We start from the raw sequence: 19,888 nt of genomic DNA, 5'->3' as shown, positions 1-19,888 counted from the left end.
ATTTAATTCTGGAAGAAAGTGATTGCGCGCATGAAACCAAAACATCGGGATCCGCTGCCGTTGACGTGGCAAGGTTAAAATTTCGGCCTAGATTTCAGATTCAAGACCCAGCTAGGTCTAAATCAGCAAAGGTAGCTGTGTTAGCCAAGGAAGGGGAATTGCGGGAGTGATAAACGACGAGAATATAGCAGCAACTGGAGAAATATATCCAGGAGCTTCTATCAGCATTGTCATGGAAAACGTAGAAGAAGCAACTAGGAACTTCGGGAGCGGCGATGCAGTGCTTACCATCGGTGGGACGAATGACATAGCTCACGACGACGCCAAGAGTGTAAGATCACAACTTAAACATACACTAGGGAAGCTGACCCACACTAACGTCTTTGTGGTGAACATGCCCCACAGGCATGATTTGAGTAGAGACTCGTGTGTGAACATTGAAGTGGACAAGGTCAATACAGATATTGGTAAAATTTGTAAACATTTTCGGAATACTCAGGTTATTGAATGCAGCAGTTTTGAGAGATGCTGTTATAAAAAAACATGGCCTCCATCTTAACAATGCACGTAAATGAACGATAGCAAATATTGTTCTAGATTTTATTAATCTTAAGATATGTACTGTAAAACAGGCAACTCCCTTCAGTTATAATACTGACCAGGAAAACTAGTCGAAAGAGCCAGCGGTACTTCAAGCTGGCTCAGTCAACTAGAAAATGAAACTCAGGAAAGTAAGGAATTTCAAGTTACCCAATTGCAACAGTCAAGTTTTAGGGTGGAAGAGGGTCTGTGATTGCTCTTGGTAAACTGTCATAGTGTAGTAAATAAACAATTAAAATTCGGTACATTGATGGAATCTTATGAGATTGATGTGGTGATTGGAGTGGAATCGTGGTTGAGAGAAGGGTTGGGTAATAGAGAAGTATTTCCAGAAGGGTACACAGTCTATCGTAGAGACCGAGGAGATAAAAGGGGAGGGGTGGTGTTAATTCTGGTGAAGGAAACTTATTGTTCACATGAATGGTTTACCGATGAAGGGATGAAATATTAGAGATAAAATTAGTTTGTGATAATATGATGGAGGTGGTAATTATAGGAACATACAGGGCTGGAAGAGAGGAAAGAAACATGGAAATATTTGAGAAAATAATAGATTATACTCATAAAAACAATAATGATATGGTAATAATTGGGGGAGATCTAAACTTGCCTGAAGTTGAATGGAATGGAGCTGCAAGTGAAGCCCATGAACAGAAACTGGCAAATAAGTTAATTTGGGAGGGAAGATTTACACAAGTAGTACAAGAACGGACTCGTCTCAATAACTTACTATATGTATTCTTGGTTAAACCATGGGAAATTGTTGATAAAACTGAGGTAATTGAAAGAATAGGAGACCATAAGGCTGTAATAATGGATATAGGACTTGTACCAAAAAGGCTTCATAAGAGGTTTACATAAGACAAGGAATTGTACAGAAAAACTAAAGTTGATGAATTTGGGACTCACATTAAATCACAGTTCAGTTGTTGGATAAGTGAAGACAATGGGGTGATACATATATGGGTACACTTTGGGCTAAATTTAAAGGAATCATTTGGGAAGAAGAGAAGAGATTTGTACCTGTTAAGAAGGGTAAAATGACCTCAGACCCTGTTTATTATACATGGGAAATAAGAAAATTAAAAAGGAAATATAGAATAGTAAACAGGAAAATCAAAGAGGGTAGGGAGAGTAGAGAAACTAGAAAACAGCTAATGAGGAAACTGAATAGAGTGAAAAAGGAAGCAAAATAGAATTATATGAATGGCATACTTCAAGAGGGTAATGACCACAAAAGGAAATGGAAAAAGCTGTATTCATATATCAGGAATCCAAATTCCTACAATGGTGGGAGAAGGGGGTGAACACTTTTTAACAGATACAGAAAAAGCAAACCTATTTAGTGGGGAATTCAGGGATTCAGTAAATGATTGTCAGGAGTTGGAAACCAAAACAGAAGATAGAGAGGGAGAGACACAGAGGGAAACAAGAAGCTTCTCATTCACAAATGAAGATATTTTCAGAGAAATCCAACTGCTTCAGCATGGAAAAGCAGCAGGAAGTGATCAAATTACTGGGGAGGTATTAAATACAATGGGGTGATACATAGTGTCTTATTTAAAATTTCACTTTGACTATGTCATAAATAATAGTGTAATACCAAAGGAATGGAAGAAATCTATAACAATACCAATTTATAAAGGAAACCAGAGAACTACAGACCAATCAGTCTGACCAGTATAGTTTGTAAAATACTGGAGAGTTTAAAATCAAAGTACATCAGAGGGATATGTGATGATAAGAATTGGTTCATGGGGAGCCAGTATGGATTTAGAAAGAAATTTTCTTCTGAAGCACAACTGAAGGGATTTCAGCAGGACATATCAGATACATTGGATTCATGAAGTCAGTTAGGTTGCATAGCCATAGATCTTTCCAAAGCCTTTGATAGAGTGGAATATGGAATATTATTAAAGAAACTGGAGGGAATAGGATTGGACGTAAGGGTTACACGTTGGATAAAAACATTTCTAAATTCAAGAATTCAGAAAGTCAAAGTACGAAATTATGTATCTCAGGAAGAGAAAGTTTGGAAGGGAATTGCAGAGTGTAGTATGATCGGTCTGTTACTTTTCTTAATATACGCAAATGATTTAGGGAACAATAGAACATCAAAAATAAGATTGTATGCAGATGACATAATTGTTTATAGGGAAATAAATAACATTGAGGATTGTTCGGAATTACAAAGGGACCTTGAGAGTATCCAACAATGGGTTGAAGAAAATAATATGAAGGTTAATGGAGGCAAATCAACTGTTACAACTTTTACAAACAGGAGCTTTAAAACTGGATTTGAATATACTTTGGATGATGTAGTTATCCCAGAAGATGGCAAGTGCAAATAATAAGGTTTGAGATTTGAAAGTAATTTGCACTGGAAGGGGCATGTTGATGACATTGTTGGAAAAGCATACAGATCGTTACATGTCATAATGAGGCTACTTAAATGATGGAATAAATAATTAAAAGAAAAAGTTACTTAAGAGTGGTTCATCCATTATTGGAATATGCAAACAGTGTTTGGGATCCTCACCAAGAATACCTAATAAAAGAAATAGATAGTGTGCAGAGGAAAGCAGCAAGATTTGTAACGGGATTTCAGGAGAAAGAGTAGTGTATCAGAAATGTTACAGGAACCTGGGTGGGAAACCTTAAGTAAGAGAAGGGAGAAAACTAGACTTATAGGATTATATCCGTGAGAGGCTTCAGTTGGAAAATAATTACATCGGCAGGACAGACCACAAATATAAAATTAGAAGGAATTTTAGCAGAAGTGATTGGGGTAAATTTTCATTCATTGGGGAGGGTGTGATGGAGTGGAACATTTTACCAGGGGTAGTGTTTGATTCTTTTCCAAAATCTGTACAGATATTCAAGAAGAGAATAAACAGCAACAGAGAAAATAAATGAAGTGTTAGAGGGCATTCGACCAGTGCAGGTTATTGTAAATAAAAATGTGTCTGTGAATAAATTAATTCCACCCCCTGGTCTAAGGAGTTGGACAGCCAAAGTAGGGGACTGCCTGTAGGGGTAAGTACAGTGGGGACTTTGAGGGCCCTGGGACCACTACGGCAGCTGTGAAGGCCTTTCAGGAACTCTGAAAAGTGGTGGCAGAAGGGGCTCTGGTTAAGACACAGCAGGTCATTTTGCTACTTAGGTTCCAGAATGGGCAAAGAGAAATAAAAAATAAGTAAATAAATGCCATGTAAAGTTTAATCTTATACCAGTTGTATAGTATCATTTGAAGTAATTCCACATACTGTATATCAGTTGACTATATTTGTAAGTAGTACAGGAGATATTATAAGTAGAATTTTGTAAACAATATAAATTTATTAAGGATGAGCTGTGTGATTAATAGAAAAAATTGTTAGTGTAAATTGTATAATATTGTATTATAGGAAAATTTTCCTCTCTCGTTAATTTAGTATTTAGTGCTTGACAAGAATGTATTTTAGTGTACCTTTTTGCCACCAAGGTAGACACCTCATTTGCAAATAAAGAGATTTTGATTTGATTTATCAGCTGACAAGTCTCACCGATGCATGGCTGTGAATGTGAGAAATAAACTCCATGTCACTGTGTCAAAGCTAATAACATGGATATCGGCTTCCCCTGAGCTAGTCAGGCATGAGGCCACTTGGCTTGCTGCTGTACAAAATGAAACAAAATTCAATAATGAATGTATGTTTCATAAATTATCCATTTATCTGTTTATTAATGGAATATACCAATTTATATGGACAAGAATACAAAATTAGCTAATGTTTTTGGTGCATGTAGCAACTGAAAATAAGTTTCCATGCATGATATCTTCAACCAATTCAAATTCATGGATATGTAGTGTAATTGCCTTAGAATAGAAAGACAGGTCCAGAATGAAGGTTGATATATTTTCATGCATGGATTGAACTTGGAAACAAAATTTAGGAGCTAAATTTGTTAGGGCTGTAAGTTAAATATATCCCATGAAAATCACTTCTTGTTAACGTTTCAGTGATTACCAGTCAGTAACAGCCTGAAATACTCTTTTTCAATACTACAACACAATGGAGAAATAGTGCGCTTAAAAATGCTTGTGAATTCAAACTGAAGACATTGGCAGTTTCAGTAAGATACTCAGTATAATTGAAGGGGAACTTATTCATTTATTTAAACAGGTCACTTGGCAGAAATGGGAATTACTCCTAATCATGATAGTATTGAATTATGCAATGCATTTACAGTTGGAGCAGTAATAGGCTGAACATTATCAGAGGGAAAATATTCAGTAGTAGACTATCATCATCAACATTGTTACTGGATACATATACCGACAGTAAGAGAGAGAAGTTCTTCAAGGTATTGTAATTGTGAAAAATTGTAGTTTACCAGATAGACAAGCAACTTTGATTTTTATCGTGGTACACAACGGTTATATTTCCACTTCAAGTCAAAGCGTAAATAGGTCCTGCACTCGGTATATATTCTGCACTCCATACCTTTCAGCCTATTTCATACCTTGTGTCTATGCGGTACAATCTAAGGAAATGTTTCAAAGATGATGTGGACTAGCACAATCAAATCAGTTTATTAAATCAGGTTAATTATGTGCAATCAAAGAAAAAGTACATCAGTATGATCCATTGTATCAACTTCAACACAACATGCTATAAATAAATCATTCTTTCACTGCAACAGTACATTATTAAAAGAATAAATTTACACACAAGCTAAAGGTATGTACCAAGATTAATACTCATCTGAGAGGAATAAAATCATGGAAGGTTTTGGCCGCATCTTTGGTGTGTGTTTATGACCTTTCTATTATTTTGTTGAATGATTGATAGATTCTCTTTTTAAATGAAAACAAATTTAACGAAATGAAAATTACTTGTAATTAAAACCAGCAAATTATTCAACTTAGTTCAGAGTAGATCACATTAAAGAGAAGGAGGAAGATTATTGAGCTTAATTTGAACAAAAGTAAAAGTCTCACCAGTTATTACAATTGGGAAATTAAGTAGTATATGAGTATTTCACTATACAAATTAAAATCATAACTCATTGAACTTTATCTTTTTTTATAAAAATGCTAGTTGTTGGAATTATTCAACCGGTATGAAATCAGAAGATAGAGAAAAGCAGAAAAATTGATTTGGCAGAAATAATACCAAAATGGTTATTATACTCTCAAGTTAACACTCTTCTAATATAACACAGGTCAAACACACTCATTTAAAAATAAGCTATTTCAAACCAAATATGCTTTACACCACAAATAAAGAAATTCACCAGAGAACCCAGACAGTCTGATTCAGTTACCAAATCCAAGTTAATTTTAGAAAAACTAAACATATCTCATATTCTCACTTGGACATCCAAACAAGTAATACGTCGATGACATAAGGTGATATTTGAAAACAAAGGTCTGTGAGAAGTATGCTTCATTTGATCATCATTATTGCAACCACTCTCCTGAGAAATTAGATACTGGGAAATATTTCCTAAGTAAAACTACTTCTATCAGAAGATAATTTGAAGACAGCTACGTATTTGTTAGGGCTAAAGGAGTTGAAGAGCAAGGAACATCTCAGCTCCTTAATTAATATTCACTACTGGTCTAACGTAGTCTAGGAGCCTTATGAAATGTAAGCATATAGTTGATACAAAAATATTTCTCTAAATGATTTTTAGAAGAGTTTAGGATGATCTAGAGATGACACATTACAATAGGATTGGTTAACAACTGGATTAGGTAGATTCAATTACCGTCCAGTAAAATTATTGCACAGGATTAATTTAAAACTACAAACTTATAAAGACATAAAAAGGTAAATATTCAAGTTACAAAATTTCTCTCCCCATAGAGTTTGAAATTGGGGAAAAATCCCCTGGTATATCTGTGTGATCATATTTTTAAGGCATATGTGGTTGCTAATGGTTGCAATAATGGAAACATTCACTTGCTCTGTATGAAACGTGGAATCTGAAGCTTGCTTTTATCTCTAGGTATATTAGGTTTTTACTGTCCTCTGACATTTAACTTGTGCTTCTCCAGCCCTTTCACAATCGCCGTTCTCACTTCTGGTCATGTATAGTTATCAGAAAGACCATCCCTGGAAAATTGTGACCTTTTTGTGCTGATTTGTACTTAATAGGTGTATCATAAACACACCTTCCCACCCAGTGCTCAGATGTATTATTTCCATATTTCGTATCCACATTGATAGGCCTTACCATTTCATTTCTTTCATGTTGAATCTCACGCCCTAGTTCTTGTTATATACCTTGCAACTACCATCACACATTTGTGCCAGACCTTAGTTCTTAATTGCAATATTCTCTGCACATCACATCCCTGGATATATTATGTAATTTCTCACAGTAATGTACTGAATCTTTTCATGTCCTGTTTTTCTCCATGGAAACATGGAAATACTACAAGGAGACTGTAACCCTTACATGCAAAATTAGTTATTATTTCTTAGAAATTAATTTTTAACATTGTTAACCAATGTGAGATGCATCAATTAAGTAATAATCAGTCAACATTTTAGCACTTCATTACTGAACTCCTGCATATATTGGGACATGTCTTCCCATATATTGATGTTATTTTGATTGCTTACATGTCTGACCGCGAACATCCTAAATATATGAGTCTTGGTTTGTTAGACTGTCATAATTTTATTAAGAATAAATATTGCGTAGTTTGCAATTTGTGTTCTATAACTGGAATTCTTGAGTGATTCATAAAACATGTAAATTATATTTTCGTTATATATTCGTTATATTATATATTGGCGTAAGGAATTCGTGAAAATACATTGTAATATGATAAGCATTATCTTTTTTTCTCACACCTTGAATATACATGGTTCTGACCTGCAAAATGGTAATGTTTGTGTTTTGTGTGTATTTCAGTGTGGTGAAATATCCCTTGGTGACCAATGTTGCTTTGCAGTCGGAAAAATTGTACAGATGTACTGTTTGTGAGACGTCTTTTGCCACCAAGGGTTGGCTTAAAAGACACATACTAAGTCACTCCGGCCCCATGCCATACCAATGTACCGTCTGCGAAAAGTCGTTTGCCCGGAAGGGCGACCTTAGGTTTCACGAGCTCTCTCACTCTGCCCAGCGGTCGTTCGTGTGTAACGTCTGTGATAAGCCCTTTGTAAACCGAGCCCTTCTTAACATTCACCATCGATTGCACTCTGGTGAACGCCCATATAAGTGTAACTATTGCGAAAAGTCGTTTACCGAAAAGCGGAGACTCAACAGACACGAGCCCTCTCACTTGTCCATGCGGTCATATCAGTGTAATGTCTGTGGGAAGTCCTTTATCACATCGTCCGATCTTAAGCTCCACTTCCGCTCGCATTCAGGTGAGCGGCCATACCAATGTACCGACTGCGAAAGAACCTATGTCAAACAATCTCATTTGAACGTCCACCTCCGATCTCACTCTGGCGATCGGCCTTATCAGTGCAACGTCTGTGAAAAGTCCTTTTCCACCGGTCACACACTCAAAGTGCACATGCGTTCGCATTCTGGTGAACGGCCACATCTCTGTAACGCCTGTGGAAAATCGTTTGTTTCACGATCCCATCTTAAAATCCACATTCGATCGCACTCTGGCGAGCGGCCATATCGATGTACGGTCTGCGATAAGTCGTTCGTTGAGAAAGGCAAACTGAATAGACATGAGCGCTCTCACTCTGCCCTGCGGCCATGTTACTGTAACGTCTGTGGCGTGTCCTTTGTCACACGATCCGACCTTGACATCCACCTCCAAATCCACTCTGGCGAACAGCCCTACCAGTGTACCGACAAAGAAGAGTTTTGCCATGAAAATTCCGTCTTAATAACCAACTCTGATCGGTCTCGGGTTAACGACCATATCAATGTAACGTCTGTGGAAATTCCTTTGTCAATCGATCCCATCTTAAAATCCAATTCCGATCTCACTCTGGCGAACGGCCACCTCATTGTACCGTCTGCAAATAGTTGTTTTCCTAAAAGGGCAAATCAACAGACAACAAGCTCTTTCTCAGTCTGCCCAGCAGTCATAACAGGTCTGTGATAAGTCACGTTTCACACAAGGCCTTTAACATCCGTCGCCTGGACAAGTTCAATTTCAGTGGAAATAAGTTTGACAAAGAAGAATATGTTAAAAGACACTTGTGATCACTCTCTGACGAACGGCCATGCTTACGAAAGCTCGTTACTAGGTAATGGTGCTTTAATCAACACCTGGTATCTCAGGTGAATCGCGATTCTAATGTATTATCTGCGTGATGTAGATCACGCTATCATGCTACTCTACTCGACCGTGGCCATTCAGGTGAATTATCTGCGAGAAATCGTTCTTCGAAATTAAGATTCTTAAAAACAAACTCATTCAGACTTCTATCGACTATCAAGTATGTGGTTGTTTCGTGTGCGGGGTGATGTTTTGAAGACGATGCTATCTTAAATTATAACTGGTCACTCTGGGGAGATTAGTAGTTTTCACTCACACTATTTACAATATTGGATTATATTGTTACAGATATATGTTGTCCCGTATATCTGTCGTCATCAATATAATGTGTCGCGGACTGGTTAGCTGCTCCCGGGCGCCCTCATTTGGAACTACTCAAAAGATGAAAGTAACTTAAAATTACACAGTTGCTTTGATGGAGAACATATATGTCTAATACGGAAGGACACTCAGTATAAATGATTTAAGTCCAGGCATGACTTCAGTTTTGAGGGAAAAGTGTTTATTCATTACAGAATGAATTACGATAGGTATAGCAATGTGATAAGAAATGCAAGCCTCAGAAATTTCTGAATGGTCATAGAGTTCTTCTTGTTGATCAGAATATAACATTAAATCAATCAATTGTACGCCGACACAACAAAATTCATGAACATTTGCACTAGCCGCTTATGTGAATATCTCGGTACACACCGACTCGCTCTGAGGTGGGGAGCGATTTCCGTGATTGAAGAAAATATTTATTTACTTGCTTAAATACAATCTTAGACTAAAATGAACTACATAATGACCCTAGAAGAAATATTTACTTGAATGTAGCTTATTTAATTGTCGAAATGTCCTATTGTTTTAATTTTAAATTCTCTGTGCAAAAACTATTGAAGCATAACTATTTTAAACTATAAAACCCTTTAGGATAATTGATCTTACTTCTACGACTGGTGAACACAGTTTTAATTATTCATAGTAAAGACTTGAACTATGTTCCCTCCATTTTTCTAATAGTAAAGTGTCCTTGTAGGATCATAATTCAAGGAACCTTGACTGTATTCTCTTGATTAAGTATATGGTACTGGATCTCTGAGTTTGTATTATATACAACTACAGTGAGGGCGCTGCTCATTTCCGACATCTTCGTACTTGGATAGCTGCCGGAACGCGGCTTTGTCTGTAGCTGCGACTCCATTTTGAACAGATGCACCTCAGGCTAAGTGCTAGTCATGGTGCGTCATCTGAGTGTAAAACAGAAGAAACCATCTTGATAGATTCCTTCACACCTTCTTAAATGGAGGAATGATAACTGGTTTGAACTATCTTAATACTCATCTTCTTCTGATCTGGTATCACTTTATAATGGCTAAAATAACTTAGTGTGAACTCGATTTTGTATGTGTAATTCTGGAGTTGGGAGTAACATAAGTAATGAACCTTTTTTGGCATGAAATTCCTCAGAAATCTTAACTCTTCTCTCCCAAATTAATGAAGTGACTCTTTCAACAACATTTTATTATATTTTGGTGAGATAATATTTCATATTGGTCATTACGATTTTGGTGTTGGTACGTCGAGTCGATTTTCAACATGTGCTTCTGGATTGTGTGATCTGCATCACTGTTTTATTTGAAATCTAGTATGATAAGAACAATGTAATGATAGATATTTAAAATATTCATATTTGTTATAAAGAGTAAGGGTGATCTAAATTTCATCCTCAACAAGTGGGGATGGTTTGTTGCAGTGTCAGTAGCTTCTTTATACCAGATATATGGTTAGACTTTAATATTTTGTTGTTCTGAATGGTAAATAATATTTGCTCATCACTATTTATTATTGTCTAATCAAGCTTCAAGTAAGCATTTAATATTTTCAACGTACTGATAATCCTCTAAACGTCAAGACATAGTTGAACATTGTGCCTAGTATGGGTGAATATTTTATTTAATACCTGCCGCTTGAAATTGAATGGAGATTCTGTTCTACAAACATATATGTCATGGTATATAAATTTTATTTTCGTTATTATACATACCGGTACATACATTATCATTATAGACTGTTATGCCTTTCAGCTTTCAGTCTGCAAGCCTCTGTGAATTTACTAAACGTCGCCACAATCTTCGATTTGCAACTAGTGCCGTGGCCTCCTTGAGTTCTAGACCTCTTATCTTTAAATTGTTAGAAACTGAAACTATCGTCGTCTTGTTCTACCTCTTCTTCTGTTACCCTCCATAACTGAGTCTTATTCTCCTAGGTAACATATCATCCTCCATTCGCCTCACATGACCCCACCATCGAAGCCGGTTTATGCGTACTGCTTTATCCATCGAGTTCATTCCTAAATTAGCCTTTTAGCTCCTCATTCCGAGTACCCTCCTGCCAATGTTCCCATCTGTTTGTACCAGCCATCATTCTTGCTACTCTCATGTCTGTTACTTCTTACTTATGAATAAGATATCCTGAGTCCACCCAGCTTTCGCTCCCGTAAAGCAAAGTTGGTCTGAAAACAGACCGATGTAAAGATAGTTTCGTCTGGGAGCAGACTTCCTTCTTACAAAATACTGTTGATCGCAACTGCGAGCTCACTGCATTAGCTTTACGACACCTTGATTCAATCTCACTATATTACCGTCCTGGGAGAAAACACAACCTAAATACTTGAAATTATCGACCTGTTCTAGCTTTGTATCACCAATTCAATTCTGTTGAATTTCTTACCTGCCGACATCAATTTTGTCACCGAGAGGCTAATTTTCATACCTAATTATTATTATTCAGAATAGTTATTTAGGAAATCCTGGGTAATTCCTGATTTTAAAGGCGCATGATGCATTCTTTCATGAATTGCTTTTACTTCAAGTTAAGTTGAATCCATGAATTTAAAGAAATCTATTTTGTAGGTCCTACGACTTTTAATACCATCAAACTGAACATTTTCATCAATCGTTAATTAAGTGGCATCGTGGTATTATCTTACACATGGAGGCCAGTAGTATAATTGGACAGTTCGGCGGCCTCCTCCCGCGGGAAATTTGAATTTTGGCGGGAGATTTGAATTTTGGCGCGAGATTTGAATTTGTAAACAAAGCCACGTGCTTTTTGACAGCTGTCATCGACAACAACGCATTGCTAACCTCAGTGCTGCCATCTTGACGGGCCTAAACCTCAGTAGTGCCAACTTAACCTAACTAGCGCGAGGTAAACAAAGCCACGTGTTTTTTGACAGCCACGTGCTTATTGACAGACAACAACGCATCGCTAACCTCAGTACTGCCATCTTGACTGGCCTAAACCTCAGTAGTGCCAACTTAACCTAACTAGCGCGAGGTAAACAAAGCCACGTGTTTTTTGACAGCCACGTGCTTTTTGACAGACAACAACGCATCGCTAACCTCAGTACTGCCATCTTGACGGGCCTAAACCTCAGTAGTACCAACTTAACCTAACTAGCGTGTGGTAAACAAAGCCACGTGCTTTTTGACAGCCACGTGCTTTTTTGACAGCTGTCATCCGCCATCTTTAAACCACAGAGCACTGTGCTGCCCTCTTTATCGTAGTAGATGTAAATTCATCACCTGTCATCCGCAGTGCTGTCATCTTGACGGGTCTAAACCTTAGTGCTACCAACTTAACCTAACTAGCGCGAGGTAAACAAAGCCACGTGCAGCTGTCATCCGCCATCTTTAATCTATAGAGCACAGTGCTGCCCTCTTTGTGGTGGTGGATAATTTGAAAAATGCTTTTTGATAGGAGCCATCTGTGAGCACCGTGCTGCCCTCTTTAGCTACTTACCTTTGAAATGTGGTGGCGGTAAATTCCACGTGCTTTACAAACCTATATGCTTTTCTGACAGCTATCATCCGCCATCTTTAATCCAGAGAGAACAGTGCTGCCTTCTATGTAGTAGCGGCAAATTCCACGTGCTCTTGTTTGGAAACAAATCAACATGCTTTTTTGACAGCTGTCAACCGCCATCTTTAATCACCGTGCTGCCCTCTTTAGCTACTTACCTTTGAAATGTGGTGGCGGTAAATTCCACGTGCTTTACAAACCCATTTGATTTTCTGACAGCTGTCATCCGACATCTTTAATCCAGAGAGAACAGTGCTGCCCTCTATGTGGTGGCGGCAAATTCCACGTGCTCTTGTTTGGAAACAAATCAACATGCTTTTTGATAGCAGCCATCTTTAATCACCTCGTTAGCTACTTACCTTTGAAATGTGGTGGCGGTAAACTCCACGTGCTTTACAAACCTATATGCTTTTCTGACAGCTGTCATCCGCCATCTTTAATCCAGAGAGAACAGTGCTGCCCTCTATGTAGTAGCGGCAAATTCCACGTGCCCTTGTTTGGAAATAAATCAACATGCTTTTTTGACAGCTGTCAACCGCCATCTTTAATCACCGTGCTGCCCTCTTTAGCTACGTACCTTTGAAATGTGGTGGCGGTAAATTCCACGTGCTTTACAAACCCATGTGATTTTCTGACAGCTGTCATCCGCCATCTTTAATCCAGTGAGAACAGTGCTGCCCTCTATGTGGTGGCGGCAAATTCCACGTGCTCTTGTTTGGAAACAAATCAAAATGCTTTATGATAGCAGCCATCTTTAATCACCGTGCTGCCCTCTTTAGCTACTTACCTTTGAAATGTGGTGGTGGTAAATACCACGTGCTTTACAAACCTATATGCTTTTCTGACAGCTGTCATCCGCCCAGCAATTCTCTTTATATATAATAATTTCGTGTGGCTATTTCTAGCCAAGTGCAGTCTAAAAAAATAAATCCTAGTCTTGTTGTATCACGAAGGGTAACTGGCTAAATCCCGGTCTTTCAGCGTCAGGAAGGGCAACCAGTCATACCGTGAAACAATAGTGTATGGTGTAAGTGGCTAGAAACTGCTTTGAGCATCTAGCTGTAAAACCCCGATTCTCGTGTTTAAAAGGGCATCTAGTTGAAAAACAGATTTTTAATCCCAGTTATTTGACGTCAGGAAGGGCAACCGGCCGAAAACAATAGTGTATGATGTAAGAGGCTAGATACTGCTAGTTTTGTATCAGGAAGGGCAACTAGTCTTAAAACAAATTCTTGCGATTTAAAATCTTAGTTTTGCGTCAGGAAGGGCATCCGGCTGTAAAACGATAGTTCGTAATTTAGCGATTTAAAATCTAAGAAGAGCATCTAGCTGTAAATCCCCGATTCTCGTGTTAGAAGTTGTAAAACAGATTCTTAATCCGAGTTCTTTGACGTCAGGAAGGGCAACCGGTCGAAAACAATAGTGTATGATGTAAGAGGTTAGATACTGCCAGTTTTGCGTCAGGAAGGGCAACTAGTCTTAAAACAAATTCTTGTGATTTAAAAATCTTAGTTTTGCGTCAGGAAGGGCATCCGGCTGTAAAACAATAGTTCGTCATACAGCGATTTAAAATCTAAGAAGAGCATCTAGCTGTAAAACCCCGATTCTCATGTTAGAAGTTGTAAAACAGATTCTTAATCCCAGTTCTTTGACGTCAGGAAGGGCAACCGGTCGAAAACAATACTGTATGATGTAAGAGGTTAGATACTGCTATTTAAAATCCTAGGAGGGTATCCAGTTGTAAGATAGATTCTTGTGATTTATTATCTCGCGTCAGGAAGGGCAACCGGTCGAAAACAATAGTGTATGATGTAAGAGGCTAGATACTGCTTTTTAAAATCCTAGAAGGGCATCCTATTGTAAAACGGATTCTTATGATTTAAAATCTCGCGTCAGGAAGGGCAACCGGCCGTAAAACGAATTCTTGCGATTTAAACTCATGCGTCAGGTGGAGGCACTCGGCTTTAAAACATATTTTTAATCCCGGTCCTGCTACGTTAGGAACCACATCTAGCTGTAAAAACAGGAGCTTCAAACATTTACAGTTATAAGCTTTAGGAACGGGTTATGGGTTACAGTTTCTGTTCTAATACATAGAACACTATCTTTGAAGTTGTATCGGCGCAGTCATTCAGAGCGAATGCATGTGTTAGCTGAAATTGTACACTCGGCCACTCGGCTTCCGGCTGCACTAACCTTGAATGAAGACACGGTGTGCTGATGAGCGACTCGTAAATCACGTAGCCCGTGTAAGCTCCTAACATAAATTATCATGATTGTACGGAGAGGTTAAAACACACAGTGCTAGCATATTACCCCCCCCTCTTATCGAAAGAGCCTGCACGGCGCCGGCATGTACGCTACTCCTGTTGAAGGAGTCTGTACAAGGTTTAACACCCCTCTATCAACAGCCCTTACTTAACGCTAGCTTTTTTTTGCACACCCGCCTCTTAGATAATACACCATAGTTTTACGACCGGTTACCCTTCCTGACTAGGATTTAAAATCGCAGTATGCGCGGTAAATTTGTTGTAGCGGGTTTTATAACTAGATGTCCCGGTACCGGCACATAGCCTACTCCTACCGAAGAAGCCTGCACACAGCTTATTGCCTCCATCCGACAAATGAATCACCCTCAACGTCTTGTACTCAAAATCATTTTCGAAGGAGTCTGCACAAGGTTTAACGCCCCTATCAACATCCCTTACTTAATGCTGGCTTTTTTACACACCCGCCTCTTAGATCATACACCATAGTTTTACGACCGGTTACCCTTCCTGACTAGGATTTTAAATCGCAGTATGCGCGATAAATTTGTTGTAGCGGGTTTTATAACCAGATGTCCCGGTACCGGCACATAGCCTACTCCTACCGAAGAAGCCTGCACAAGGCTTATTGCCTCCATCCGACAGATGAATCACCATCAACATCTTGTACTCAAAATCATTTTCGAAGGAGTCTGCACAAGGTTTAACGCCCCCTATCAACAGCCCTTACTTAATGCTGGCTTTTTTGCACACCCCGACTCTTAGATCATACACCATAGTTTTACGACCGGTTACCCTTCCTGACTAGGATTTTAAATCGCAGTATACGCGATAAATTTGTTATAGCGGGTTTTATAACTAGATATCCTGGTACCGACACATAGCCTACTCCTACCGAAGAAGCCTGCACAAGGCTCATTGTCTCTATCCGACAGATGCATCACCATCAACGTCTTGTACTCAAAATCATTTTCGAAGGAGTCTGCACAAGTTTTAACGCCCCCTATCAACAGCCCTTTTTTAATGCTGGCTTTTTTTGCACACCCCGCCTCTTAGATCATACACCATAGTTTTACGACCGGTTACCCTTCCTGACTAGGATTTTAAATCGCAGTATACGCGATAAATTTGTTATAGCGGGTTTTATAACTAGATGTCCCGGTACCGGCACATAGCCTACTCCTACCGAAGAAGCCTGCACACAGCTTAACGCCTCCATCCGACAAATGAATCACCCTCAACACTCTTCAATCATTCTCGCTACTTCGGTAGATAGCGGGTTCGAACTCCTACTGTTGGAAGCCGTAAAAAAATAGCAAATGCTAGGCGAGGGGCCTGCGCGATCGTCATAACGTGTAATTACATGATCTAGCTAAATGTAGTTTTAGCTCAATACCTTTAAGTGCCTACAGGTAAGGAATACCGCAGATGTAGCTTAGTACCCTCCCGTTTAAGTCCAGAAGTCGAGGATCGCGCGCTAACTTTCCAAGGCTCGATCCGCGGCAGAACTCTTAAATTCTGACACCTCGGCATCAACAGGAGGTTCGATTCCGGCTTAAATACGTCAGCCTGCGGGACTCAGTGTAAGACCTTCAGGAGAGCTCTTGTTGCATAAACACTTCGTTCCGACTGTACTGCAGTTGTCAGCGATTTTCACATCCGCTTGGTAACAAGCAGCATATTTACTCGCTAGTAGAGTATCTAGAAGAATTCTGGACCAGCTTTGCGAGAGAAGAATTCTGGACCAGCGGCAGCCACTGCGCATGCCCGTGCGCTTCACTCCCTGAAGGGGCCTCTCACTTGCCAAGGCGTGTGTGGAATGTTAACTACACATACTGCAAGGTCTTAATGTGAGAGGTAATTAATTCTTGAAAGGTGTGGGGGGGGCAAGGTGCTGTGACTGGATTTTGCTGGAGTAGCTTTCACTGGCTAAGGGGGTCAACTACATGTAGAATGAGGACAACACACTCAGAGGTCTTTATGTAAGAGGTAATTAATTTTCTTGAAAGGTTACTCTTGTGGCCAAGGTACAGTAACTATGTGGCAACTGGATTTGCTTTAATAGGTCACTTGCTGGTGAAAGCTGAACAGGATGTTAGTTTATGTAAAAAAAAATGATCCCTCACTCCTCTCTTACTAGAGGGGTGAGGGGGAAACACTAAGGAGTGCTACAGTGCAGCTGTTACTAGGCAAGATCCGCTTTCTAACTTGTTGAAGGTTATCTCTGTCACGAACAGGATGTTTATTGTAGGTTGTAATTTTGAGTGAAGGTGAACTAGTGACAAGTCCAGCCTACTGGTGAGGAGTGAAGGTGGTGGCAGGGAGTATTTAAGGAGCAGAGCACAACATGAAAACTATCATCTAGTTGGAAGAGTTCTCTACTACTACTTTTCTTTCCTCTTCAGTAAGTGTAAGTTTATTTAGTTTGTTAATTTTAAAAAGATATAGCAGTTTCAACAAAATGGATATGTTAATGAAATTAAACAAAATTGCCAAGGCACCACAATTTCATAATAGAAAGTTAAGTGAGTTGCAACTTAACCATCCATTTAAGGTTAAAGCGCTGAGAGCGGTAGAAACAAGATTTGGGAGGAAAATAATCGTTGATATAGAAGGGGAAGATGAGGAGACTGTGAGTGTTTTCCTGCCGGCGCAATTCTCAAAACTTACAGCAGAAGAAATAGAAGAAATAAATTCTTTAAAAAACAACTTGAAAATGATGTACAGAGGCATGGAGAGGGGCTACCATCAAGTGTGCTTCCTACAGTAGAATGTCATCAGTTACGACATCTATTTTAACTAAGTAAGTATGCAGAGAGTATTTTCGTTCTTAATGTAAATTTTTTTTCGCCATATTCGCATAATTGTTTTGTTAATTGAAAATAGTATGTGGTGTTTCTTTTCAGGTCCGATGTGGTAATATGATGAAGTGGAAGAAAGTTGAGATTAAACCAGGAACTGAACATCAAGCATATCCAAGCATACAGAGTCGTCGTCTGCAAGTACATCGAGAGGAGGATGTGGTCGCTACTTCACAGCCTGTTGAAGATGAAGCTGGACAACTGAGCGCACAACAAGAACAAGAAGTGAGTGCTAATTGTATTGAACTATGGAACAGAGGGGGTTCTCTTTTTAATTATACAGTATATGTGACGAACCTGAGTAAAGCTTATGAAAGCCAGCAGGAAGTGACAGCTGCTGTAGTGCGATTTCTTTTGAGTGAACTTTCAAGTAAAGAACATTTTCTACTATTTCTTGGCTATAATACATTCGAAGAAATTTATAAAATTGAATTTTCCTTTTCGTCACAAGATTCAAATAACATTTCCTATACCGTAATACATTGCTAGGGAAGCTTCAGGAGGAGTTTCCTAGCGAAGCTGTACACTGTTCACGCGATGCAGAAGGTAGTGACCTAGCTCGATGGTTATACTGTGTAATGACGGATTGTACATTCTTGATAAGTCGTTGCTACAGCAACTGCTGGACTTGTCTTGAGATTGCTGAAAAATTTAGCACCAAATCGTAATTTTTTTTTGTAGTCATGGAGTTTCCTTCGAGCAAACGTAGGAAACTAGACATTAATTTACAGACAGATGAAGATGCGGGTAGAATGCAAACTCATTTTGATAGAGCGTTTGAACGCATTCGCGCGTTTATGAGGGAGGTAAATGGATCAATACTAATTTCATATCGGTTCGAACCTAGCGACGAGCGAGAAGAAGCTCAGTTCAAGCTGATTGAAAATCTTAACGAGCTAGAGGAAATGCGTAATCAGATGTTAGAAATTTATTTTCACGCTCGCGCTGTTAATGGACTAACTTTTCAGATAGAAGATTTGTCTGCTTTCCAGTGTAAACAAATCGAGGAAGCTTTTCGTCGCAGAGTGTACACACTAGCGGTGGTAAATGTTAACAATGATTTCTTACTCCCCGAAGAGTTCCTAGATAAATCTTACGTGTGGTTTAATAAATACGTGAAGGAAGCACTCAAGACACAAGCATTAAAAGTAAATACCGTTCTCTGCACACAACATGTCCTTCACGATAAAATCGATAACAATTATTTTCATTCAAGGAACGCTGAAATTACTGAAGGTACTAATTTAAGAGAATGGTACAACGAACATGTAACGAGACCGATTCTGAAAAAATTATCAGAGTTCGAGGCTCGTGATTCGGGATGGTCTCTGCTACGAATTCGCGAATTGCGGATAAACATTAATAAAAATGTAGGTTTTCACCTGGGCAAGTCGCCAACTAGTCTAACGTTGCCTACAGCAATTCGAAACAAGAAAGCAGTTATTAATCTGCGGAACACACGAGATGCTTGCTTTGCGTGGAGTGTAGTTGCTGGCTTAGTTCCAGCTAAACATCATGTAGATCGCATTTCTTCTTATCCACATTATAATGCAATTTTAAATTTAAAAGACATACCAATCCCGATGGAAATGAGATACATGAGAAAATTTGAAGATCAAAACGAAATCTCCGTGAATGTATTCGGAGCGCAGTATGACGAGAACTACTGGGTGTGCATAGGACGGAATGATGACAAAAAAGAGTTTACTCTTGTACCTTTGTACATTTCACATAAAACGTGTGAAAAGATCGTAGATCTTCTAATGCTTCAGATTGGCGACAGTGAGAAGTATCACTTTTGTTTGATTAAGAATCTTCCACGTCTTGTGCGCTCATCTCTTACGAAGAACCATAATAGAATTTATATTTGCAGACGGTGTTTGTCTTACTTTTCTAATAAGGAAAAATTAGCTTTGCATACTAATAACTGTATACAATTTCCGGTGGGCAAAAGTATAATGCCTTCGGACAGCGAACGGCTAGTGTACTTTACCGAGTATAAGGTTAAAGAGCCAGTGCCTTTTATTGTGTATGCTGACACAGAATGCATACTGAAACCT

General features: G+C 38.8%; 1 protein-coding gene across 1 annotated transcript in view; it reads left to right on the top strand.

Moving 5' to 3' along the window:
- Positions 1-10,737, top strand: part of LOC136884812 (zinc finger protein 883-like) — a 46,152-nt gene extending 35,415 nt beyond the window's left edge. The window contains exon 3 of the mRNA XM_067157103.2: positions 7,513-10,737. Within this exon, the coding sequence (XP_067013204.2) occupies positions 7,513-8,671 (1,159 nt within the window). The 3' untranslated portion in view covers positions 8,672-10,737. The remainder of the gene's footprint in view (positions 1-7,512) is intronic.
- Positions 10,738-19,888: the final 9,151 nt, after the last annotated feature.

The sequence above is a fragment of the Anabrus simplex genome, chromosome 13 (assembly GCF_040414725.1).
Source record: "Anabrus simplex isolate iqAnaSimp1 chromosome 13, ASM4041472v1, whole genome shotgun sequence".
Classification (NCBI taxonomy): domain Eukaryota; kingdom Metazoa; phylum Arthropoda; class Insecta; order Orthoptera; family Tettigoniidae; genus Anabrus; species Anabrus simplex.
The sequence above is the reverse complement of the archived record's forward strand: the minus strand, read 5'-3'. Positions and strand labels throughout refer to the sequence as shown.